The sequence below is a fragment of the Solea senegalensis genome, linkage group LG12 (assembly GCF_019176455.1).
Source record: "Solea senegalensis isolate Sse05_10M linkage group LG12, IFAPA_SoseM_1, whole genome shotgun sequence".
Classification (NCBI taxonomy): Eukaryota; Metazoa; Chordata; class Actinopteri; order Pleuronectiformes; family Soleidae; genus Solea; species Solea senegalensis.
In genome coordinates, this window is record NC_058032.1 from 10,738,031 (window position 1) to 10,765,198 (window position 27,168).

General features: G+C 40.3%; 1 protein-coding gene across 16 annotated transcripts in view; it reads right to left on the reverse strand.

Annotated features, from left to right (window-relative positions):
* The window catches only part of LOC122778031 (protocadherin alpha-C2-like), a 158,645-nt gene that overhangs the window by 89,641 nt on the left and 41,836 nt on the right, over positions 1-27,168 (reverse strand). The window contains exon 1 of one of the 16 annotated variants that reach the window (XM_044039576.1): positions 24,601-26,961. The exons of 11 other annotated variants lie outside the window; for them this stretch is intronic. In XM_044039576.1, the coding sequence (XP_043895511.1) occupies positions 24,601-26,946 (2,346 nt within the window). In that variant the 5' untranslated portion in view covers positions 26,947-26,961. Of the gene's footprint in view, positions 1-10,821; positions 13,195-14,337; positions 16,708-17,388; positions 19,846-21,054; positions 23,514-24,600; positions 26,962-27,168 lie in introns of those variants that run through there. 4 more of the 16 variants (XM_044039568.1, XM_044039573.1, XM_044039569.1 and 1 more) reach the window with 4 other exon arrangements.

The following is a 27,168-nucleotide window of genomic DNA, read 5'->3' on the forward strand; positions in this document are numbered from 1 at the left end:
TGCATTTAATTGTGTGTGTGTGTGTGTGTGTGTGTGTGTCATAGAGGGTGGGGCAGTTAAACAAAGAGAAACATGGTGTGTCTGTATGAATTTCACACATGTATGTTATAGGGCAGTGAGCATGTCATATGTGTCTCCACGTATTTTAAAATATAACTCAACCAACAGCAGAGCCACAGTAATGCTTCATCTTTACAGACGACTACAAACTAAAGCCAATAAATAAATGTACAGGATGTATTTTACACCCAAAGTTGCACAAAATATGATTGGTCAGCAAGAATCAATGTGACTGTAAGCAGCACACTGATTGGCTCAATGTTGAGCCTAGCGACAAAGGCAGCATCTTATAGATCTCTGATTTCATAGGGAGCACCCGTAATTGATTCACTTTCTGCCTTCCTGTATCCATGGTGACGCAGATGCAGCCCCCTTACTATCCCTCTCTGCGCTTCTGTCCTCCACACCCTTCTTGGTGAGTACACGACGGTACATATGCCAAGGACGGACATTCACTTACCCTTTAAATAAAAAAATTTGGCTTATATCTAACATGCACTTATTTTTTTTTCCGATTGAGCATATTAATCTATTTAGACAATGAAGGAAAAATGTGCTCCCACCCTCACTCACACAAACAGCTTGAATCAAACATTTATTTTTTGAGGTATTAAAAATAAATCTTGCGTCACAGTCGGGCATAGATAACCTAGATTTGTCAATCAAATGAATCCCTGTGAAAGAGGGCATGGACTGTGTTTGGCTTAACTCAGACAGAATGGAATATGGGGCAGGACCCACTATCTGCAGATCAATACTGACTCAAAACCTCGATAACAATAGATATCACACACACAGTTGCAACATGCTAAATAAATGCATTTATTGACAAACGGGCACACATACTGTCCAAATAAGTGACGGGTAGGTTCCATATTTTGCCACAAGGGGGAGCTTTTTCCCCCCTTTCTTTTGTTCTCCACAGCAGTTTCCACATGCACACAGGCAGTCACACTAGAGTCAGAGGCAAGGGAAGCTATAAAGCTTCATATTAGATTAGCAGACTCACACATTGGAGAAATTGTATCAGTGGTATACAGATGCACTTGCAGACCGAGTGTCTCACACATCGTCTGTGTCTGCGGAAATGAAAATGTCAACTCTGCCAGATGTAAAGGGAGATGTGGACATATCTCTCAATACCTGCACATCCCTATTCATGTTGATAAGTATCTTAAACAAGACTGGATATTATTCCACCATCTGTGACTGAATTCTGCTTAATCTGTAATCTACTTTGTTCTACTGACTATTGTAATTAATATAATTTTACCAGGTCCAGTGCATACCAGCAACTGTAAAACATTATTATTCCCTCTTTTGGTTGTCTCTTATATGTCTTTTATTTTTTCTTTGCATCACTACACTGCGTATGTATGTATCAGTGTCTATTTTTATCTTCTGATTAGGCATGCAGAATGCATGGGAAATGCATTACAGGTGCAGGCCTTCTGCACCAGGGCCTGGCCCATTTCTTTCAGGAAAAAAAAAAGAAAGAAAGAAAGTCTGAATAATAGAGGAGGGTGCTGGCCTGCAGAGAATCAGATGTTGGAAATGGCTAAAAATGCTTGGTAAGGCTGCTCCACTTACCACAGAAAATGAATATAACTCTATTTCTAAAACAATTCCTTCCCTACCAATTATTTAAGCTTGTGCTCACTTGCTTTTGCTCTCTGTAAATAGTGAACACCATTCAGCACTCTTGCCAGCATCAAAACTTAAACAGCTACACAGACGTCACCCTTGCATGTGCAGCAGCAGATGCTTCTTTTTCTGTGCTGAGAACGATCAGCAACATGCATTTAAGCTTGTATGAGTGTGGTCTGCCAGTTTATTAGGTGTTGCCGGTTTACTAGAGATGTTACTTAATCTTAATGATCTTTTTACAGCTGCATTTCTGGCTTCATGGCATCATATTAAATTGCAGTTCAACAACACTACACACCTGCAGCCATCCTGTCACTGTTACCAGAACTCTGAACTTTCCCCACCAACAAATCATACACAAAATAAATCACAGAAAGGACTGTACATGAATTTAAGAAACAACTGCATTTGAAACTTAAGCAAAATGAGATTTATGGCTTTTATGTATGACTTAACAAAACAAACACAAATAAACTTTTTACACAGTAGACATGAAAATAAAAATCAGCATGAATGTAAGCAATCTAACAGAGAATGACATCTTAATTCGGTGCTGCTGACTTCATGGCACCAATGAGATGATTCCACCTAATCGCATTAGGGGAGCACCACAGTAGAACTGTCACTTTACAGAAGCCTTAATCCAGCAGAGCTCGGAGCACCAACAGCAGTTGCATAATGAAAAACAATGCTCTGGCAGACATTTCCTATTGAAACTCGCTTGAAGGAACATGGATCATGTGTTGTTAGTTGAGGCGTTTGGTGCAACAACTAATTCACTCCATTGCATGAACCTACAATGTTTAGTTTCACAAAAAAGTAAGAATTACATTGTTTACAGTATTTTTATAATCCATTTTTAGTCTTGCTACAGTCTGTTGTTATTTTTTTTATTATTATTACTGTATCTATCTTACCATTGGCACAACTTTCCACACCACTCATCAGTTAAATACTGAAGCAAAGTGAGGATTAAGACAAACTGCAAGGATTAAATAAAAGCTTAGGGAACAGTTACACACCAGTATAACATAAAGACCTAATTTGCAGTAGTGTGTAAATAAGCAAACCAAAGTCTTTGTTATTTTTGTGTCACTTTTTACGTCAAGAGCAGAGAGAACAGTTCCTCCTGTGGTGGGGTTCTCGCTCTCCTACCCTGTCCAAAGGTCACAATGGTGTAGTCTGATTTACAGTGATGACAGTATTCATTGTGCTCACATCGCTCCAAGTGCAAAAACCCAAACCCAACAATACTTTCATATAAAAGTTTATACAAAAATATCTGAAGACAAGCAGTATTTAATTTGCTCACTGTCTCTCATTGTCACCTTCAATGTGAGGCCAACCGCTCTCTCCCCCCAAAATATGAGGGCAACTCCCTTTTTATAGCTCTCCTGGCTCCCCCTATTAAGCAGATTTTTACTTCATTATCTCTAATGTGCTTAGATTATCTAGCTCAGTAAATACTGAGGATTATTGAGTTTTGGAGTCCGTAGAAGTATTTTTATTCTGAATCAGTTAATCATGTTACGTTATCTGCTAATTTCTAAACAATCAGGCTAACAGAGTAACACATTACACTGTAATGTAGGTCATACTGTATTTTGTGATACATTTAATTTATGATGCATTAAAACGTTTTTAGAAGTTTTTCAAAAACAATTAACCCAGTGTATTATAATAATAAAAATAAATAGTTTATTAGCTCCAAAAGTAAAACATTTTATCCTCATAGATCATGATCATTCTAATGTTTTTTATGCAGGTGCACACAAAATGACTGAGGCAAAAACATTCAAGCACAAGCCTCAGGAAACCCAGACATCCATATTTAAATTATATAAGGTGCTAGCTGTTCCTAATTCCTAAATCCCAATATTTTTAGGTAATACTGCAACTCATTTGTTTCAACATTTGGAACATGGAAGTATGGAAACTTGACTGTGGATGGTTTTACCAATTGAAAAGCTTTTTTTTTGAGAATATGTTTTTATACAAAAGCATGCCTCTGCTTTCTCATGCTGTAGTAAAATATTAATAATAAATGTTATGTCGACAAACAGTAAAAGATAATAGGTTCATATTGTTTTGTCTTTCTCTGGAGGACTGAGGCTGTGGAGAGAGACGCTAATGTTTGATCGTGTTTCACATCTCAGACAAAGCTGCTGCGACAAATGCTAAGCTATGCAACAGCATGCAGCAAAAAAAATATGAATAACAGGCACAAAAAGAGAAGTTGATAAGAACAAGAGATGGAGTAACCCAGCCTCCAAAAGATGTCAGCCATTTTCTACCAACTTGCACTTCCATATAGAAACAGGAGGGGGCGTACACGAGAGCAACAGCGAGAGGAAGAGGAATGATGGAAATTGCAGAAATAAATTGTTTTGTTAAATCACGAGAATGGCGAGATATGGACATTTACACAAATATGAATAACAAGCAAAGGAGAATAAACCAATAAAATGAAGAAGATGGGAGGAAAAACACACAATGCTGTGGTAATGTGGGGGAGCGATGGCGAGAACAAAGACGGGAAGAGGCTGCGAGAGAGAGAGAGAGAGTGTCAGTGGGAGGAGAGAGTGTGATATGAGTCAGACTTACAGCTTGAACGTTCGTCTTTCACACCCATGTTTCATTGTATATTACTTACTCTGCACCCAGTTGATAAAATGGTGGGGAACATGAAGACCGTTTAATAATGAACACACCTGTCAACATACACACACAAGTGTGTGTGTGGCGACAGTGCGTCACATGAGCTCATATGATATGATACAATCGTAGCATCAACCAGTACCCGTTCGTTTATTGTTTTTTTTGTTATTATTGTTTTTTGTTTTTTTTTGTAATGACAGATGGTATTTCTAAAAATAAACAGAGCAGACCAGTGTTGCAAATTGAATCGCTTCGTGTGGGATGGAATGACTCACTTTGCTCTGTACAGAACAACTCACGTGGTTCACACTGGAAAAGAAAAAAAAAACATAACCAGATGTCCAAAAAGAGGTTGTTTCAAAAATGTAGATTTGTTTAGTGATAAAAAAAACCCCTCTCTCTGCCATGTGATCACACACACTTGATATTGCTCTGTGCAGCCCTTAAAGACAGATCATTCAATGGGATGTCTGGAAACAAGAGGAGTGTATGAACAGAACATTATGTATTGAATTGTATTAGAATTTGTAGTGAAAGCCAAACAGACTGAGTATTATTTATCAACCTATGAACAAGTCACAGAAAATAGTTTTTGTTATGAGTAATCTATGTAAACTAAATCTATCTATCTAAACTAAAAAAAAGTTTAAATAATCCACTTTATTACTATACGTATTTCAGTAGGGAATATTAAAAAATAACAGCAATATGCTTGCTACACCATAAACAAGTTGATGAAAATTATCTATCACGATTAATGGGGCAAATAGCCACAGGGCGACAAGACTGGATCCGTCTAACAGCAAACATCTGATCGTCAGAAATAAATACAACATATGGTATCAGACAAGCGTATGTCACTGAGTGTGTGACCGTCTACCCCCTCAGCACGACAGTGAGCAGTGTAAAGATACCGTTAAGAAGTCAATCCTCTTACCAAAGCTACATCCAGTGGGTAAACTGACTGTGGGACTCTCACTATATATGCTGTGTCAATCAGAGATCACAACCACATCCTCCTAACCCCATCTCCAGATCGCAGTATAGTTTACCAGCCACAACGGGGGAGGGACTCATTCAATCAAGTATCTACTTGATGGCTGTCTGCTTTGCACACAGCCTGGCGCTGAACCCTGCAGTCAGTTCAATCCTCTTGGCATGCAGTGTTGACCTCAGAGCAGAAGCAGATGTTTGTGGCTATTTGAGCACTGAAGACAAACAAGAACAGTGCAGACCTACATCTGTTCCTATCCCTGTTAATTCAGAGAAAAATAAACTATTTAAAGATAGTTGTACTTAACATAGCCACCTGGTGCTTATACAGACAGATAGTTGCAGTTTATCTAGTATGAAAGTGTACGAGTTAAACACTGTCACTGTGGTATTATTGCAGGTTAATTGCTGCATTGTCATTTCATTATAATAAAGCCGGAGAGTGCATCATCATGATGCAGCACCCTGAGCTCAGCCCATCTCATCCACCAGAGAATCAAAGTGACACATGAAGATAATGTGTGCGAAGAATTTTCATTTGTGAAATGCTAATGCATATGAAAGTTCACCCAGCTATAACACCCCGGAGAGAGGCCCCAGTGCCTCGGTTAAGCTGCAGTGGAGTGATTCTAAAAGTAGTGTAGAAAGGTCCAACCAATAGGACTCATCCACACAGCCATGAGTCAATGAACTGAGATGGAATTAAATTGAGGGCTTATATAACCGAGTGGAGGAGAGCAGAAAAGGGTCAGATGTGCTCAAGACAATACCAGTCACAAGAACAGAAATACAAGCATCAAGTGTGAGATGCCACCACACACTGACTGAAATGTTTTATCCACAGTGAATTGGACAAGTAGTCACACTAATCATTACACAAGTGTTCAAGTTATTATTTATTCTTTTCCGACACAATATTTCTAATATTGTTTGATGATTTTGTTTTGTTTTTTCAACCAGGATGCACTGCAGCAGTGGCTGATCCACAACGCCCTCATGGTTCACAAACCCCAAAGTCACCTTAATATTCTGCAGAGTGAAGGAGCTGACACACACACGCACACACACACACACACACACCAGCACATAAATGCACATGGAGAACACAGAAGAACTTCAACTGACAAAAACTGCTGTAAATGTGGCTGATCACTGAACCTGATTAAAGCATCCATCACCAATAACAGACACAATCCCAGTGTAATACTCAACAACCAAAGTTGCCACACTGTATCCCCTCCAACATTCAGTCACACACCCACGCCACACATTCTGACTGACAAACAACTCTATAATGTTGTGACACAGATTACTAGTCAAAATGCTTAATAGCAGAGCAGTAGTCTGAATCAGTCTCATGTAATGTTATTACCATGTGACCAAAACACACATGAACATAAACGTTTATAATGATGTTGGTGCAGAGATACACGTTTGATTATCATTGTGCAAGTCAAGTACTGTGCTGAGGGTGTTGTTGCACTGCAGGGCCTAACCCAACTTGTCTCCAGTGTCAAAAGTCAAAATGAAAAACAACATCAATGTTTTCTGTGGCAGTGCTTTGCTGCTCTGTGTCTACCTTCTCTCCTTTTACATACAGAGCTGAAAGGGTTAAATGTTACTGACATTACATTACATTCTGCTTGATCATCAGTTATTTATGAGTGATCAGTGAGTTAGAAATTCTGATAAGTGACTTTAAATCCATAATCAGATGGATCATACTACATAATATGTAAACAAGAAAGCTCTCTCTCACACTCACTCTTTCTCTCTATCTCTCACACACGGAGAGAGGGGTAGAGCACATCAGAAGGAAAGAGCATTGATGGAATGATAACATAATACTTACCAATTCATTCAATGAATTGAATAGCATATTAAGTAATATGGCCTATGATACAGCATCTATATGGGCATCATATAACACTATACACACATATATTACACTCTTATTAATAGAAAGCCAGATAAACTGATAGAGGCCAGTCATTGTTACTGTTTGGTCGGTTTTGCATTTTCTTCCAGACTCAGCTGTGAAGGTTTGCACTGAGATGAGACTTAACTCTGAAATAAATGACAAAAGCCATGTTTCCATGATCTTGTTACTCAGTGGAACATCTCATTTGTGGTGCACTGAATAAGTATTTCTCTCCTGTCTATGGTCTTACAATAAGCTAGTTTCGACATACTTGAAAATGTGCATTGTGCAGATGCACACGTCGACAAGCACAAGCATGTGCATAAAGTGCGAACCTAAAGATGGTAGCTGTTTTTGCTGCAACCGGCAGTGTGTGTGTGTGTGTGTGTGAGAGAATTAGATTAGCATCACTATTGCTGACCTCAGTGTGAGTGGTGTCATCCTCCAACAAAGCTTGAGCAAGAGAGAGAGAGTGCCCTACTGACACACAACACCAAATGCAGCATCCACAGCCATAGCCCTACAGGCATGAGACATAACAACACAGGGGCTAAAGAACATGTGGCAGTAAGAGAGAGGGGACAGACGGCAAAAAGGAAGACAAGAAATGATAGGGAGACAGAAAAGGGTGGCATGTGAAAGACGAAACGAAGGGCAGACACATAAAAGCGGGAAAAGGAGGCCAAGAGTGGATGGGGGAGGGGAAGCTGCAAAAACAGAGCAGGGAGTGCATGCCACTCTGTGAAACAGCAGAGGCAGAACAGAACAGACTGTACTGCAAATAGTGGCATATTAAAGCTTTACAGTCACAGCGTTCAAACAAAAGCCAACACATCACCTGGTATGTTCGTCCTAAACAAGATATTCTATATTTTGCAATGACACATGCTGGATATTTCTTGGTACTACCAAGCACATGTGTAGCTGCATAAGGATAGTAAAGAGAAACTGACATAAAATAAAGAGTCTAATATACACACAATGTCAAATCAAACTGCGACAATACCTGAAACCCGCGTAATCAGCTTAACAGCCTTTGATCAAGTTCTGATTTAGGAGCGCAATTTCACTAAAAACAAACATGTTACCCTATCATGGTACTCAAACCCAGCTTCAAAACAAACCAATTATTTTGAATGTATTTTTTGCTCTGGAAACTTAAGTGTTCATGGATGAACAAGCAGACAGAACTGACACACACTGACCTGCATAGCTCATTGTGTGAAACACTGGGTTTATCTTTGTCTGATATTGTCCTTACTATGTAGAGTGTCTTGAGATCATGCCTGTTGTGATTTGGCATCATAAAAATACATGTTTAATTTTGTTATGTCCTGAGGAGATGAGGAAAAACATGGAATATCAGCAAACAGCAAATATCAAGTGGGGAGGTGGATCCAGATAGGTTTGGAAAGGGCATGTTTTCTTGTTTTTTTTTTTGCATGTGCAGAAAACACATAAACTAAGGCCCATTATTTAAAGCTGTTCAAGTGACACTGCACAAAGCACTTACTCTGCTGCAGCTGCAGCTCTGTCTCCTCTCTGCCTGACATTTTGCCCATTCTCTTACTCTCTCTCCATGTGACACCAAATATGGTTATTTAATGAGGTGGTTGCTCTCATTCATTTAACAAAGACAACAACATACACAGACTCACAAAATGTAAGGACCATTGCTCTGTGAATAATTTCAGCGCAGACACTTAGCATGCATATGCAGATCTGCTGAGCCAGTCAAGCAGACCGACAATGCCACTCGACCAAGCAGCCACACCTCCGGAGAGAGCAGACAGAAGGGAAATAATACTGTGCTCTGATTGCAGTTTGCTGTTTATAGTAATATTGCTTATGGTTACAAATATGAAGTACAAGTTATAGTTTAAAATTAGTTTGCATCCATCATACGGACAAACAGTGTTGAATCAGTAGTGGTTAATGTGTAATTCTTAATGGCACTAGTTGCAATTCATTCTCTGCTAATGTTCCATCGATCTAAAAACAAAGCAATAAAAGTGCTTCTAGTACAGTAAGAGATATACACTACAACCTGTATCTTAGTGTAAATGGAGACATGCATTTCTGATCCATTGACATCACATTTGTATGTGATTCACTTCTTCATGACATCAATATTCATATTCTTCTCCTGGGCATCTGCTATCCAGGCACAGTTCACTTTAGCATTGTAGCCGAACAGCAGCGTGTATGATGCCTCGCACATTTCCTGTCTTTCCATCTCTCACACAAACACGTTCACATAAAATATTCATACACGTACACATGCAGTGCATGAAAAGGGGCAGCTCTTGCTTTTTTACAGGGACACTGAATGAAACTGGATCATGGAACAGCAATGACAGTGTGTTCATTCCCCACTTAATGAAGCCTAGCTGCTGCTGCCTTAGACTGAATCTGCATTGATTTTTTTTTCCCCACCCTACAGTCAGACTCCACAATGGTTTACTGCTGTGGTTTCACATGATTTTCAGTGGATCAAAATAACCAATCCGCTTTAAACAAAGGGAAATTTAATGACAGTTTCAAATGCCTATTTGCCTAACAGACATTTTCCAGGTCGGAAATCTAAGGTTGACCCAGTTGTTTGTCCTGCCTTCAATATTCCTCCTATACCAATCGCCTCCTGATTTATCCAAGGGTTTTGTTGGCATAATCCATGTGTTTCGATCTATATTAACCAACTTTCAGAAAATCTCATATATGTGTGGATGAGATACACAAAAGCCACTTCCCCTCCCCCCTCTGCTGCTCCAGAGCCCCCCCTCCTTCATCCTCTCTTCTGCTGCTGTTGCTAAGATAGCTCGGTGCATGCTAGTCTGTGGAAACCAGTGGGCTCTGAGAGGTGGATCTCCCATCTTGTTGCTATGGGCAACAAACAGTGTTCGACAGAGAATCAGGCTTGGAGTCTAGTATACAGAACTTCACACAGATTAAAATATGACCTATTTTGTTGATCAAAAGGGATCATGTCCTCCAATAGAGTGTATATATGTCTTTCACACCATTTTCTAGTAACCTCCTTGTCCAAAGAGTAGAAAGCTAAATTATCCACCTTCCTCTCATGTGTGTGCGCCTTATGTTCAATCTCAATGCATCTGTTCTAAATGTGTGGTTCAGTATTTTAACATTGTGATCTGCATCTCAAGTCAGAAGTATTCTTAGAACTGCCCTGACACAAGGCAGCTATTTTTACCACCTCAGATGTTCTCCTGTCAGGGAGCACTAGAGTATTTGCATGACTTCCTGGGACTAGAGTAGATCCTATACTTATTCTGATACTGAATACTTCTTGATTACTGATAGAGAGTCAACAATGGATTATAAAACATGAAGTGTTACCCATTTGTTACAACATCACTAAAACCTAAACTGTAAACAACAGGGTCCCAGTCAAATCACCTGCTTCACCTATGTAAACGAAACACGCAGCTCATGTGCAGAAAACAATTTACTGAACAAATCAATTAACAAACAAATGAATGCTAACATAAAAAAGCAAGGATTCCCTGGAAAGACACTCTTACCTCTTCACATGTTCTCCTCCTGTCAGGGAGCACTAGAGTATTTGCATGACTTCCTGGGACTATAGTAGATCCTATACTCATCCTGGGTCCAACTAACATGTACCGTTTGTCTCCAGATCTGTACTGGATGCTGTGGCACAGTGTTCCATCATAATTAGCCTCCTGTAGATATTTAGAAGTATAGTCTGTGGTCTTTGAACACTGCATTGCAATCAACACAATGATACTGATGAGAAAAAGAGCTGAAACTGAGCCCAAAGTTATCATCAGGTAAAAAGTCACATTAGTGTCCTCGTCTGCTTTTGTTGAACTTTTAACATCAGAAGCTGCAAAAGCTTCTTTGGGCTCCACAACTTTGACAATGACAGTAGCTGTTGCTGAGAGGGAAACGTTCCCATTGTCTTTGACCAGTATGACCAGTTTATGCTCAGCCTCGTCTGTCTCTGTGAATGGACGAAGTGTTTTGATCTGTCCTGTATAGCGGTCCAAAGTAAACAGACTGTGCTCAGTGACTTCCTGCAGTGAAAACAGTAACCAGCCGTTATATCCTAGATCAGCGTCATAGGCTCTGACTTTAGTCACCACGTATCCTGCGTTCACATTGCAGGGAATCTCCTCCACACCTTCAGCAGAACCGTTCGAGCTGACTGGATACAGGATGACTGGAGCGTTGTCGTTCTGATCCAGAATGAACACGTTCACAGTGACGTTGCTGCTCAGTGACGGAGTTCCAGAATCAGACGCAACAACGTGGAACTGGAAAGTTTTCAGTGTTTCAAAGTCAAAAGCCTTTAACGCCATAATGTCTCCATTTTCGGAATTAATGTTTAGAAACGAGGCAACTTTTTTATCATCACTCCCATCCCTCATAATGTGATAAGAAATAATGGCGTTCTCATTTTCGTCACAGTCAGAGGCCCTGACAGAAAATAAAGAGACTCCTTGGATGTTGTTCTCTGTGACATAAAACGAATAGGGGCTCAGTGCAAACTTTGGTTTGTTGTCATTTACATCAGACACAACAACACTTATTGTCTTTTCAGAAGATAAAGGTGATTCACCTCCATCTTTTGCAACTACTGTGACATCATAATGAGACTGATATTCTCTGTCCAGAGACGATTTTGTGACAAGAGAATACATATTATCTTGTAGGGATGGATTTAAAGTGAACGGAACACTGTCACTAATAAAACAAATTACTTTTCCATTCAGACCAGAGTCCAAATCACTGACACTAATCAGTGCCACGGTTGTTCCAGGTTTAGAGTCCTCTGCGATTGCGCTAGAAAATGATGTTACTTCGATTTCAGGAATATTGTCGTTTAGGTCAACTATATTTATAATTACGCTTTTGTCCGCTTTTAAAGGAACAGTGCCCCTATCCGATGCCTGTATGTCGATTTCATATCTGTCTTTTTCTTCGTAGTCCAACACTCCTTTAACAGTTATTGCGCCTGTGTTTCTGTCTATGTCAAAAAATTTGCGCACATTTTCATTAACATTTCTTCCAAAGGAGTAGACAACCTCACCGTTAGAACCGTCGTCTAAATCAGTGGCGTTCACGTGAATGACCATTGTACCAACACGCGAATTTTCGGGAAGTAAGACAGAATACGCGTCCTTTGTGAACACAGGTAGATTGTCATTAACATCCAAAACCTCTACTAATATCTCAGTAGTTCCTGTCTGGGGAGGTTTTCCTCCATCAATGGCAGAGAGTTTAAGTTTGTGATGTCTTTCGGTTTCTTTGTCTAGAGATTTTTGTAAGTACAAAATAGGGATTTTACCATCGCTGCCTCTGTCTTTTACCTCCAAACGAAAGTGATCATTCTGACTTAGTTTGTACTGTTGAACTGAAAAGATCCCGCTGTCAGGATCACGCGCAGCTTGCAGCTGGAATCGTTCGCCAGGTAGCGCTGACTCAAATATTTCCAGTCGCGACTCATTTTCGGGGAATTTGGGACTGTGGTCATTTATGTCTTGAATCTCCACCGAAACATAATGTATTTCTAATGGGTCTTCCAGCACCGCTTTTAAATTTATTAGACATGTACTACTTCGCTCACACACCTCCTCCCGGTCTATTTTCGTATTTACATATATAATGCCATCGTTCTGGTTAACCTGAAACATCGGGTCGTTCGAGCCAGACACGATCCGAAATCCCCTTGCTTTTAAAACACCGAGATCCAGACCTAAGTCCTTAGCAATATTTCCAACCCGAGTTCCTTCTTTGAGCTCCTCAGAGATGGAATATCTTGTTTGGGCGGAACACACATCCCATAGTATACACGTTGCTGCCATGAAAGCGACCAGTAGCGTCGGCCATCCTCCACATCCTCCTCTTTCTGCCATATTTGAAAAGAAAAATGGATTTGAATCCACAACCATACGAAAATGGTTAAACCACAAAACAGACGTCAGCCATCAAATATCCTGTGTAAAATAAAAAGGAAAACGTCTTTAAAAGGCAGCGATTTGCACATCCAGACCCAGTATCCACAGATACGCAATGCCGCCTTCACCGATGAAATGCCAAGCTACCATTTAGGGGAGGGGTTTCTTTTTACGACATACTGAACAGGACTGCTTCTGCAGTGACATCATGCGATCAAATGTAGCCTTGCCTGAAATAATTAGCAGTATTTGGGTGTTTTAAAATTGACTGCACTATTTTTTTCTTAGTTTCTTTCATTTAAAAAAAACAATAATCGGATGACATCAACAAGCAATTAAATAATAACAATCATGAAATTAATTCCACTGTTCTTCTAATAGTAGCAATAATAATGCACGCAATGGCAGTTTAATACATGATTCAGAATCATCAAACAATGACGCCGATGTATTAAGCAATGAGCTGGAGTCACGAACAAGGCTTTCAAATAATAATAAAAAAACATCTATGTGATGTTTATTTTCTTTTAGCATTTTAACTGAAATGACAGCGTTCACCGAATCAACTTTCAGCACCACGGACAGCGACCTCGTGCATTCACACTAGTTGGAAGAGAATACAGTGCAGCCTAAGTTCTGACACGAGTTCTGCATAGCTATAACGTGGAGGGAAACACAACAACACATCCTGCACATCCTCAGATATCCAACATCGTTAAACACGTGTCCAAAACAAATGGAGAGTATGCTTTTCGTCAGGAGTGTTCTGAAATAATTCGGACTTGGATACGTTTATGTTCTAATATGTGACCACATGCATTCAACATATTTTAGACATATGTGATGTAAATTGCCACAAACATCAGCAAAATAATGAGTAATTTCCAAGTCAAAATATCTCGTTTGAGAAACGACTGTACATCCAACCACCTGTAAACCAATAACACCTTAATTCAATGACACAACTGACCCATTTCACTCATAACCTATGATCAGTTTCTACCTGGCTTTTTTGATGAGGTGGTGTGATTGTATAGTTTTGCACTTGAACAAATGAAGTTATGCAGGTATACCCTGAAGAAGATGACTTTTCTGATACAAAGAAGCATGTCTTACCTCCTCAGACACTCTCCTCCTGTCAGGAAGCACTAGTGTGTTTGCATGGCTTCCTGGGACTATAGTAGATCCTATACTCATCCTTGGTCCAACTAACATGTACCGTTTGTCTCCAGATCTGTACTGGATGCTGTGACACAGTGTTCCATCGTAATTAGCCTCTTGTAGATATTTAGAAGTATATTCTGTGGTCTTTGAACACTGCATTGCAATCAACACGATGATACTGATGAGAAAAAGAGCTGAAACTGAGCCCAAAGTTATCATCAGGTAAAAAGTCACATTAGTGTCCTCATCTGCTTTTGTTGAACTTTTAACATCAGAAGCTGCAAAAGCTTCTTTGGGCTCCACAACTTTGACAATGACAGTAGCTGTTGCTGAGAGTGAAATGTTCCCATTGTCTTTGACCAGTATGACCAGTTTATGCTCAGCCTCGTCTGTCTCTGTGAATGGACGTAGTGTTTTGATCTGTCCTGTATAGCGGTCCAAAGTAAAGAGACTGTGTTCAGTGACTTCCTGCAGTGAAAACAGTAACCAGCCGTTATATCCTATATCAGCGTCATAGGCTCTGACTTTTGTCACCACGTATCCTGCGTTCACATTGCGGGGAATCTCCTCCACACCTTCAGCAGAACCATTCGAGCTGACTGGATACAGGATGACTGGAGCGTTGTCGTTCTGATCCAGAATGAACACATTCACTGTGACATTGCTGCTCAGTGACGGAGTTCCGGAATCTGACGCAACAACGTGGAACTGGAAAGTTTTCAGTGTTTCAAAGTCAAAACTTTTGAGCGCCATAATGTCTCCATTTTCAGAGTTAATATTTAAGAATAGCCCGCTACTCCCACCACTGTCTCTGTGAATGTGATAGGAAATACACGCATTGTCATTATCGTCGAGATCAAATGCGCGAACTGAAAATACCGGTGTTGTTAGGTCGTTGTTTTCAAAAATATAAAAAGTATACGGGGTCAGCATAAACTGCGGTCTGTTATCATTCACATCCGATACAACTACGGTTACAATCTTTTCAGATGAGAGCACCGGTTCACCGGTGTCCTTTGCAACAATTGTCAGTTCATACAAAGACTTTTCTTCTCTGTCTAGTTGGGACTTGGTAACTATGGCATACATGTTATCTTGAAAGGACGGAGACACAACGAAGGGAACGTCCTCGCGTATAAAGCAAGAAACCTTTCCATTCGGGCCTGAATCCAAATCACTGGCGCTGATCAATGCTACAGTTGTTCCAATTCTAGAATCCTCGGGAACCGATTTGGAAAACGATGTCACTTCAATTTCTGGTGGATTATCATTATGATCAATTACTTTTATTATCACAGTTTTGTCTGAGGTCAAAGGAACGGGTCCTTTATCCGAAGCTTGTACATCAATTGCATATGTTTTCTTTTCTTCAAAATCAATTACACCTATCACTTTAATTTCCCCAGTCTCTGGGTCTATACTAAATAGTTTTGGCACATTAACATCAACTTCGTTTCCAAATGAGTAAACGATGTCGCTGTTTGCGCTTTCGTCCGAATCTGTCGCATTAACCTGGATAACTATTGTACCAGGGGCTGTGTTTTCGTTTATAGAGGCGGAATACGCCTCTTGTGTAAAAACTGGTGAATTGTCGTTGACGTCAAGCACCACAATCAGTATCTCTATTGTTCCAGACTTCGCCGGTCTCCCACCATCAATAGCTGAAAGCAAAAGCTTGTGTTCTCTCATAACTTCTCTGTCTAATTGCTTCTGTAAAATCAGAAAGGGCATCTTACGCTCTTCGCCCCTGTCCTTTATTTCCAAACGAAAGTGATCATTTTGACTCAGCTTGTATTGCTGAACAGAAAACTGACCACCATCTGGGTCGCGTGCAGGTTGAAGCTGGAATCTTGCCCCTGGTAATGTCGATTCGAATATCTCCAGCCTTTTCTGTTTCTCTGGAAAGACGGGGGAGTGGTCGTTTATGTCCAACACTTCTATGGTCACGTAATGGATTTCCAGTGGATTTTCTAGTACTGTTTTGAGGCTGATTACACACGAGTCGCTTCGTTCACAGATCTCCTCCCTGTCTACTTTCCGACTGACATACAGGATACCGTCTCCTTTATCCAAATTAAAAAGGGGTTCTTTAGAACTGCCAACAATACGATGTTCTCTATTTTTCAGTGTAGCCTTATCGAGTCCCAAATCTTTCGCTATGTTTCCAACAACACTTCCTTCTTCCACCTCTTCGGAGATAGAATATCTAATCTGCGCCGTGGCTTCGCTGCAGATTGTTACCAGGACAAACGCGTAAGTGGCGCATCTCCATCGCTTCATCCACGTCTGGCGTCCCCTTTGTTCCATTATGTACACAAAAAATACTCCTGGATTATAATGGTGTGTTCAAGAAACAACAATAAACCTTCTTCGGTTACAAACTGCGCCCCATCGCCAAACCAGCGCTGTCAGTGATACAGAGCTACAGCTTCATGTTCAAGCTGTTTTCACGTAATGACAAAAAGCAGAGTTGGACCTCGTGACGATGAAAAGATCTAGAGACACTGTTTGCAATTTTGCTGTCACCATGCGACGCAGAAGGTTATTGCAGCTCTGTTCGTCTAAAAAATAGTGAAATCAAAGGTAGATGAAGCGACGAAAACACGTTTTATGTAACCCTAATTATGTCATACATTATTAGTATATCTATTAGTATTTCTAAAATTTAGTGCATTCATATAGGACACAATTATGTCCAGTAACAGCTGGTGCTGTGTTTTGACCAGTACATTCAAGAACAGAGCTTCATCAAATATACGTGTGTTTTGTATTGATATATTTTACTTCTGTCGATCTCTATCCCCTGACACATCAGCACAAAAGCGTCAACTTTGCCAATCATATAACTAATCCCATCTGTCAGAGAACCAATTTTGCTACCAATCACAGCAGTCTCGTACAACCTATTGAAATTTCACGCATAGTTCCTCCACCTGCTCTACATTTATGTAGGTTATTTCACCTTTGTTGGCACTTTATTGAACCTAAAAATGAATGTCTTACCTCTTCACATGTTCTCCTCCTGTCAGGCAGCACGAGTGTATTCGCATGACTTCCTGGGACTATAGTAGATCCTATACTCATCCTGGGTCCAACTAACATGTATCGCTTTTCTCCAGATCTGTACTGGATGCTGTGACACAGTGTTCCATCATAATTAGCCTTTTGTAGATATTTAGAAGTATAGTCTGTGGTCTTTGAACACTGCATTGCAATCAACACAATGATACTGATGAGAAAAAGAGCTGAAACTGAGCCCAAAGTTATCATCAGGTAAAAAGTCACATTAGTGTCCTCATCTGCTTTTGTTGAACTTTTAACATCAGAAGCTGCAAAAGCTTCTTTGGGCTCCACAACTTTGACATAGACAGTAGCTGTTGCTGACAGTGAAACGTTCCCATTGTCTTTGACCAGTATGACCAGTTTATGCTCAGCCTCGTCTGTCTCTGTGAATGGACGTAGTGTTTTGATCTGTCCTGTATAGCGGTCCAAAGTAAAGAGACTGTGCTCAGTGACTTCCTGCAGTGAAAACAGTAACCAGCCGTTATATCCTATATCAGCGTCATAGGCTCTGACTTTAGTCACCACGTATCCTGCGTTCACATTGCGGGGAATCTCCTCCACACCTTCAGCAGAACCGTTCGAGCTGACTGGATACAGGATGACTGGAGCGTTGTCGTTCTGATCCAGAATGAACACGTTCACAGTGACGTTGCTGCTCAGTGATGGAGTTCCAGAATCAGACGCAACAACGTGGAACTGGAAAGTTTTCAGTGTTTCAAAGTCAAAACTTTTGAGCGCAAGAATGTCTCCATTCTCAGAGTTTATGTTGAGAAATGAAGTCACTTTATTGTCCCCACTTCCATCTCTGAGAATATGATAGGAAATGTGTCCATTCTCATTTTCATCCGCATCAAAAGCTTGGACCGAAAACATAGATACACCTGGCACATTAGCTTCAGTGATGTAAAAAGTATAGGGGCTCGCTGAAAACTTTGGATTGTTGTCATTCACATCTGACACGAGGACAGTCATTTTCTTTTCAGACGACAGTGATGGCTGACCTGCATCCTTCGCAATTAGTGTTACATCATATATTGACTGTTTCTCTCTGTCCAGGGGAGATCTAGTAACTAATGAAAACATTTTATCTTGTAGGGATGGTGATAAAGCAAATGGAACATCCTCACCTATGGCGCAAATCACCTTTCCGTTAAGACCAGAGTCCAAGTCATTGACACTGATGAGAGCAACTGTAGTTCCAGGTCTGGAGTCTTCAGGAATGGAGCTCGAAAATGAGGTGACCTCAATCTCAGGTGCGTTATCGTTCACATCAACTATTTTGATGATGACACTTTTTTCTGACGTTAGTGGAGCAGGACCTTTGTCTGATGCTTGTATTTCAATTTCATATTTATCTTTTTCTTCGTAGTCTATTAAACCTTTCACAGTTATTTCACCTGTTGATGGATTGATATCAAAAAGCTTAGACAGTCTGTGACTGACACTGTTGCTGAACGAATACATGACTTCTCCATTTGCACCTTCATCTAAATCAGTTGCATTTACTTGTATGACTGTCGTGTCTACCGGAACGTTTTCGTCAAGCATCACAGTGTAAACATCCTGAGAGAAAACAGGAGCGTTATCATTCACATCTAAAACCTTTACAAGTATATTCATTTCACCAGATTTCGGAGGTTTCCCTCCATCCATTGCGGTCAGAACTAACGAGTGACTCCGCGCAGTCTCTCTATCCAAAGATTTTTGCACAATTAAAATAGGTATTTTACCATCTTCGCCTTTGTCTTTAACTTCTAAACGGAAGTGCTCGTTTTGGCTGAGTCTATACTGCTGAATTGAAAAAGCGCCACCGTCTGGATCTCGTGATGCTTTCAGAGGAATGCGTAGTCCAGGCATCACAGACTCTGCAATTTCCAACGCTTTATCTTTCTCTGGGAAACTGGGATAATGGTCGTTGATATCCAACACCTCCACTCCCACATAGTGCACCTCTAGTGGGTTTTCTAGCACCGTTTTTAGATTTATTATGCATGTGCTGGTCCGCTCGCACACGTCTTCCCTGTCAATCTTTCGGCTCACGTACAGGACGCCATCGTTCTGATTTACATGAAAAAGAGGATCCACATTGCTGGATACAATTCGATACTTCCTGTCTTTCAATGCGTTTTTATCCAATCCGAGATCCTTTGCGATATTCCCAACCACTGTTCCTTCGTCGACTTCCTCGGAAATTGAGTACCTTAATTGCGCGGATGCCAAACTCCACAAAAGCACAGCAACCACGCAGCCGATCCACCGTCCTCTCGCCTCGCATCCTCTTTGTTCCATGATTAGAAAACAGCGATTTCCGATTCCTTTCCAGTTCAATAATAGTTTTGAAAGAAATAAAACCAGTTCATCCCTGTATGCAAATCGTCACTGTTTCAAATGTGATGAAAATACGGGACCGTGTTTGTCAAAGGTAGAAGAAAGCGACTGCTCTCAGTGTCGAACTGAGAATGCTATAAAGAGGTGGAACCAAAATACGCTGAAGACTAAAGGAGTAATTTTCCAAACACACTGACACCATGCGATCAAAACGTTCATTGCAAGAGAATCATAGTTTATAATTTGTTATAAGTTTTAAGTTATAAATGGAGTATATTAAATCAAATATTTTGCCAATATCACAAAACGAAGCAATTTATCCAACTATCTCAATTCAATCGCACTGGAAACAACAACAACATCAACTTATGGCATTTAATCCGTCCGTGGCTTTAAACGTTTCTCAGCAACAAGCTGGAAACATGGGAGTGAAACATTTCAGCACCACAGACAGCGACCTGCATCGCTTGTAAATACAATATAGCCAACCAAGTGTTTGAGTAATAGGGAAATAACTCAAATGATGTTCTGATGTTACTGAAAGCACAAGTTTCACTTCGTATCAAACACCGATATGTTAACACAGCATATAGAGGAGAAACAACGAGATCACCATACCGCAGAAGCACCAAGAGATAGCATACGTCAACAAATCAATCACATTTAGTGGTATCACTTTGCTGATCGTTCATTTTTGATTCTCTATTGGTGATCTACAGGTGTTTAATATCATGTCAACAGATAATAACTTAACACTTGTTTATGTACTGTTCTTCACTTTAATTAGAAGGCTCTGATTCACATTTACACACGCAAGTATCGTATCACAATCGGATAGTTGACTGTCAAAAACAAATAACTAATTGTCAACTAATTTATGATTTCATGTTTACGTAAACAAAAATATAGTCAACAGATAAGTAACTAAGAATGTATATTTCGGTCAAATATTGACATGATCCTGTTAACTTTCATATGGTAAAAATTAATCAGAAGTAGATATTTTTAGACATGATATTGATTACTAATAGAGGGTCAACAATGGAATATGAAAATAAAGTGTTACCCATTTATAAATCCGTGCAATATGACTAAAACATAAACTGTAAACAAGGGTGCAAGTCAAATTTTCTTGCTTCACCTTCATTGCTATATTATGATTTGAACAAACACACAGCAAATGGGTGCAGTAAAGGATTGACTGAAGGAGTCAATTAATAAACGAATGAATGATTGCTAACAGAAAAAACAGAGATTCCATGAGAAGAACAATCTTACCTCCTCAGACACTCTCCTCCTGTCAGGAAGCACTAGTGTATTCGCATGGCTTCCTGGGACTATAGTAGATCCTATACTCATCCTTGGTCCAACTAACATGTACCGTTTGTCTCCAGATCTGTACTGGATGCTGTGACACAGTGTTCCATCATAGTTAGCCTCTTGTAGATATTTAGAAGTATATTCTGTGGTCTTTGAACACTGCATTGCAATCAACACAATGATACTGATGAGAAAAAGAGCTGAAACTGAGCCCAAAGTTATCATCAGGTAAAAAGTCACATTAGTGTCCTCATCTGCTTTTGTTGAACTTTTAACATCAGAAGCTGCAAAAGCTTCTTTGGGCTCCACAACCTTGACAATGACGGTAGCTGTTGCTGAGAGTGAAATGTTCCCATTGTCTTTGACCAGTATGACCAGTTTATGCTCAGCCTCGTCTGTCTCTGTGAATGGGCGAAGTGTTTTGATCTGTCCTGTATAGCGGTCCAAAGTAAAGAGACTGTGCTCAGTAACTTCCTGCAGTGAAAACAGTAACCAGCCGTTATATCCTATATCAGCGTCATAGGCTCTGACTTTAGTCACCACGTATCCCGCGTTCACATTGCGGGGAATCTCCTCCACACCTTCAGCAGAACCGTTCGAGCTGACTGGATACAGGATGACTGGAGCGTTGTCGTTCTGATCCAGAATGAACACGTTCACAGTGACATTGCTGCTCAGTGATGGAGTTCCAGAATCAGACGCAACAACGTGGAACTGGAAAGTTTTCAGTGTTTCAAAATCAAAACTTTTGAGCGCAAGAATGCCTCCATTCTCAGAGTTTATGTTGAGAAATGAAGTCACTTTATTGTCCCCACTTCCATCTCTGAGAATATGATATGAAATGTGTCCATTCTCATTCTCATCCACATCAAAAGCTTTAACTGAAAACACGGAGACACCTGGCACATTAGCTTCAGTGATGTAGAAAGTATAAGGACTCACTGAAAACTCTGGGCTGTTGTCATTCACATCTGACACGAGGACAGTAATTGTTTTTTCAGAGGACAGTGACGGCTGACCAGCATCCTTTGCAGTTATTGTCACGTCATAGAGAGACTGCTTCTCTCTGTCCAGAGGAGATTTGGTAACTAATGAAAACATTTTATCTTGTAGGGATGGTGATAAAACAAATGGAACATCCTCACCTATAGAGCAAATAACTTTTCCATTCAGACCAGAGTCCAAGTCATTGACACTGATAAGAGCAACTGTAGTTCCAGCTCTGGAGTTTTCAGGAATGAAGCTTGAAAATGAGGTGACCTCAATCTCAGGTGCGTTATCGTTCACGTCAACAATCCTAATAATTACGCTTTTTTGTGTAGATAAAGGAGCGGTGCCTTTATCTGATGCCTGAATTTCAATTTCATATCTGTCTTTCCCTTCATAGTCTATTAAACCCTTTACAATTATTTCCCCTGTCGATGGATTGATATCAAAGATATCGAGTAACTTACGATTGACAATACTGCTAAATGAATAAACCACTTCCCCATTTGATCCTTCATCTAAATCTGTTGCATTTACTTCTATCACTGTTGTTCCAATCGAAGCATTTTCATCGAGCAGTACGGAATAAACGTCCTGGGAGAAAACAGGAGCGTTATCGTTTATGTCTAAAACCTTTATTAGTATATTCATTTCACCAGATTTCGGAGGTTTTCCTCCATCCAGTGCCGTAAGTACTAATGAGTGGCTTCCCACTGACTCCCTATCCAAAGATTTTTGAACAATTAAAAGGGGTATTTTTCCATCTTCTCCCTTGTCCTTAACTTCTAAACGAAAGTGGTCATTCGAGCTGAGTTTGTACTGCTGAACAGAAAAAGGCCCACCGTCTGGATCTCGTGCGGGTTGCAGTGGAGTTCGTACTCCGGGCAGCACAGACTCTGATATCTCCAACGTTTTCTCTTTCTCTGGGAAATCTGGACAATGATCATTTATATCCAACACTTCCACTCTAACATAGTGGACCTCCAGTGGGTTTTCTAGCACTGTTTTTAGATTTATTAAACACGTACTGGTTTGCGCGCACACATCTTCTCTGTCAATTTTCTTGCTCGCATACAGAATTCCATCGTTTTGATTGACATGGAAAAGATGATCCGCAACAGTAGACACAATGCGATACTTCCTGTCTTTTAGGGTGGCTTTGTCTAATCCAAGATCTTTAGCGATATTTCCAACCACAGTTCCTTCGTCAACCTCCTCTGGGATGGAATATCGTATTTGCGCCGAGGCCACGCTCCACAAAAGCAAAGCAGCCACGCTACTGAGCAAATACCCTCGCGTATATCGCCCCTTGTATCTTCTTCGTTCCATCGTTAAACACTTGGCTGTCAATAATCCGTCAGACAAAGAATTACTTCTTTAAAACGAGATTAAGTTCTTCCACGTTTGAAAATATTCATTCTCCGCCGACAATGACAAACATGATTGCCCAGCGTATTCACAAAGGAAGTGAGAAGCTCAGAAACGACTGCGACTACATCGACTGGAGCAGCCACTGAAGAGGTGGATCTAAAGTGCTGCGATGAAAAGCTCACGAAGAGCCCTTTTTGATACTACACTGACACCTTGCGATTAAATTACTGCTGCAATAAAGCAAAACAAAGAAAAAAGGGGGGCTCACTGATATCAAGTAAAAATTAAGTTTCTTAAAATGTAACACTTAAAAATACTCGTCATTATGCCAGTTTTAGCCACTCGGGATTACATAATATTCACGTGAAGTACAAGTACGCTCAGATTAGAGTTAGTCAAAAATGGATGTCCACTAAGCCTTAACCTCAGTTGTAACCTATACGTTTGGTGATAGTTTTCAAGGATTTCAAGATGTGTTTACAAAGCTATATTAATGATGAGAATGCCTTCCACTGGTGATGCCATCATATGATTTACCTAAAAGCAAAGCCATTAACACATCTCAGACATGCGACAACTTTAGTTGGAAATCTAAAGTTATGCGGAAAGTCCTTTAAAATATGTTTTTCAGAAACAGCAGAATTGGAATATTGAATTAACTGACACCGTTACCCAAAACAGTCTCTAGAAATAACCATAGCTGCTTTTCAACATTGTTTTACGTGAAAATCAAAGGGAGACAATTTCAGCACCACGGACAGTAACAGTCTGCATTTGGCAAAACGAGCAGTGCATTTAACACGTATACATATAACAAAGATTTATACAATTCTAACTTTAAATGTTATGATTTGACTTCAAATTTCGCTGTATGGCCTATTGTTGTACACAAAATATAGTCCAGATCTAGGCTAACTCATCAATTAATTGTACAGCAAGTTTTTGTGCAGAAATTAAATCCAATGAGCAATGACAGATATCTGAGAACATATCAGGTTAATGCAGAATCGAGAAAATATAAAATCATGATAGATGTACCAGCTTCGAAAGCAGTGCAATGGAGTAAGATAATCTGTCAATGAGATAAAGTTTATACACAGCATTAGACCGTTCAGACAGGAGACAGAGTGAAATTGTAGGTCTTACCTCCCCAGATATCCCTCTTCTGTCAGGGAGCACTAGTGTATTCGCATGACTTCCTGGGACTATAGTAGATCCTATACTCATCCTGGGTCCAACTAACATGTAACGTTTGTCTCCAGATCTGTACTGGATGCTGTGGCACAGTGTTCCATCATAATTAGCCTCTTGTAGATATTTAGAAGTATATTCTGTGGACTTTGAACACTGCATTGCAATCAACACGATGATACTGATGAGAAAAAGAGCTGAAACTGAGCCCAAAGTTATCATCAGGTAAAAAGTCACATTAGTGTCCTCATCTGCTTTTGTTGAACTTTTAACATCAGAAGCTGCAAAAGCTTCTTTGGGCTCCACAACTTTGACAATGACAGTAGCTGTTGCTGAGAGTGAAACGTTACCATTGTCTTTGACCAGTATGACCAGTTTATGCTCAGCCTCGTCTGTCTCTGTGAATGGACGTAGTGTTTTGATCTGTCCTGTATAGCGGTCCAAAGTAAAGAGACTGTGCTCAGTGACTTCCTGCAGTGAAAACAGTAACCAGCCGTTATATCCTATATCAGCGTCATAGGCTCTGACTTTTGTCACCACGTATCCTGCGTTCACATTGCGGGGAATCTCCTCCACACCTTGAGCAGAACCATTCGAGCTGACTGGATACAGGATGACTGGAGCGTTGTCGTTCTGATCCAGAATGAACACGTTCACAGTGGCATTGCTGCTCAGTGACGGAGTTCCGGAATCTGAGGCAACAACGTGGAACTGGAATGTTTTCAGTGTTTCAAAGTCAAAACTTTTCAGCGCCAAAATGTCTCCATTCTCAGAGTTTATGTTGAGAAATACATTTTCTCCTCCATTTCTGAGAATATGATATGAAATGTGTCCATTCTCATTTTCGTCAACATCAAAAGCTTTAACTGAAAACACAAAGACGCCTGGCTCATTACCTTCAGTCATGTAAAAAGTGAAGGGGCTGTGTGAAAACTTTGGGCTGTTGTCATTCACATCTGACACGAGAACAGTAATCGTCTTCTCAGATGATAATGGAGGATGCCCAGCATCCTTTGCAGTTATTGTCACGTCATAATGTGACTGTTTCTCTCTGTCCAGAGCAGATTTGGTCACTATTGAAAACATTTTATCTCGTAAAGATGGTGATAAAGCAAATGGAACATCCTCACCTATAGAGCAAATGACTTTTCCATTCAGACCAGAGTCCAAGTCATTGACACTGATAAGAGCCACTGTAGTTCCAGGTCTGGAGTCTTCAGGGATGGAACTTGAGAATGAGGTGACCTCAATCTCAGGCGCATTGTCATTCACATCAACTATTTGAATGATGACACTTTTTTCTGTAGTTAGGGGAGCCTGACCTTTATCTGATGCCTCAATTTCAATATCATACCTATCCTTCTCTTCGTAGTCTATTGAACATTTTACTGTTATCTCACCTGTTAACTGATCGATATCAAAAAGGGTTAAAATGTTTTGATTCATACCGTTGCTAAAAGAATAAATCACATCCCCATTTGGCCCTTCATCTAAATCAGTTGCATTCACTTGTACAACAGTTGTACCCACTGGTGCGTTTTCATCGAGCATCACAGAATAAATATCTTTCGTAAAAACAGGAGCGTTGTCATTCACATCCAGAACATTTACTAAAATATGCATATCGCCAGATTTCGGAGGTTTACCTCCATCCAGTGCCGTCATTATTAAGGAGTGGTTTGCTGCAGTTTCTCTGTCTAGTGATTTGTGAACTACTAATACAGGTATTTTACCATTGTTTCCTTTATCCTTAATTTCCAAACGGAAGTGATCGTTGTTGTTGAGTTTATATTGTTGTACTGAAAACTGACCACTGTCTGGATCTCGTGAGGGTTTTAGCTGAAATCGCGCTCCGGGCAAAACAGACTCTGAAATCTCCAATATTTTATCTTTCTCCAGAAAACTTGGGGAATGATCGTTTATGTCCAGCACCTCCACTCCAACATAATGCACCTCCAGTGGGTTTTCTAGCACAGTTTTAATATCTATTAAACACGTACTGCTCTGCGTGCATACAACCTCCCTGTCAATTCTTCGACTAACGTACAGGATACCGTCGTTTTGATTGACATGAAAGAGATGTTCCGCATTACTGGATACAATGCGATACTTCCTCTCCTTTAATGTGTTCTTATCTAAGCCAAGATCTTTTGCGATGTTCCCAACCACAGTGCCTTCGTCAACTTCCTCAGAGATTGAATATCTTAACTGCGCCGAGGTGACGCTCCACAACAGCACAGCAACCACGCAGCCCGCCAGATATCGTTGCGACCATCCTGACTCGCGTCTTCTTTGTTCCATGGTTCGACCCGAAATAATCAGTAATCCATTACAACAATAGAAACGGTGTTGAAAAAAACGAATTCAGACAGTTTAAATGTGTAGAAATCCAGTCACTTCATGTAGGTTATTCGGGCAAATGTGCCATCTGTAGAACAAGCTCATAAACGAGGCTGCCTCTATCGCAGTGGCAGTGTTCTCAGGAGGTGGAACAAAGTAATAATGACGACAAAACACGCGTTC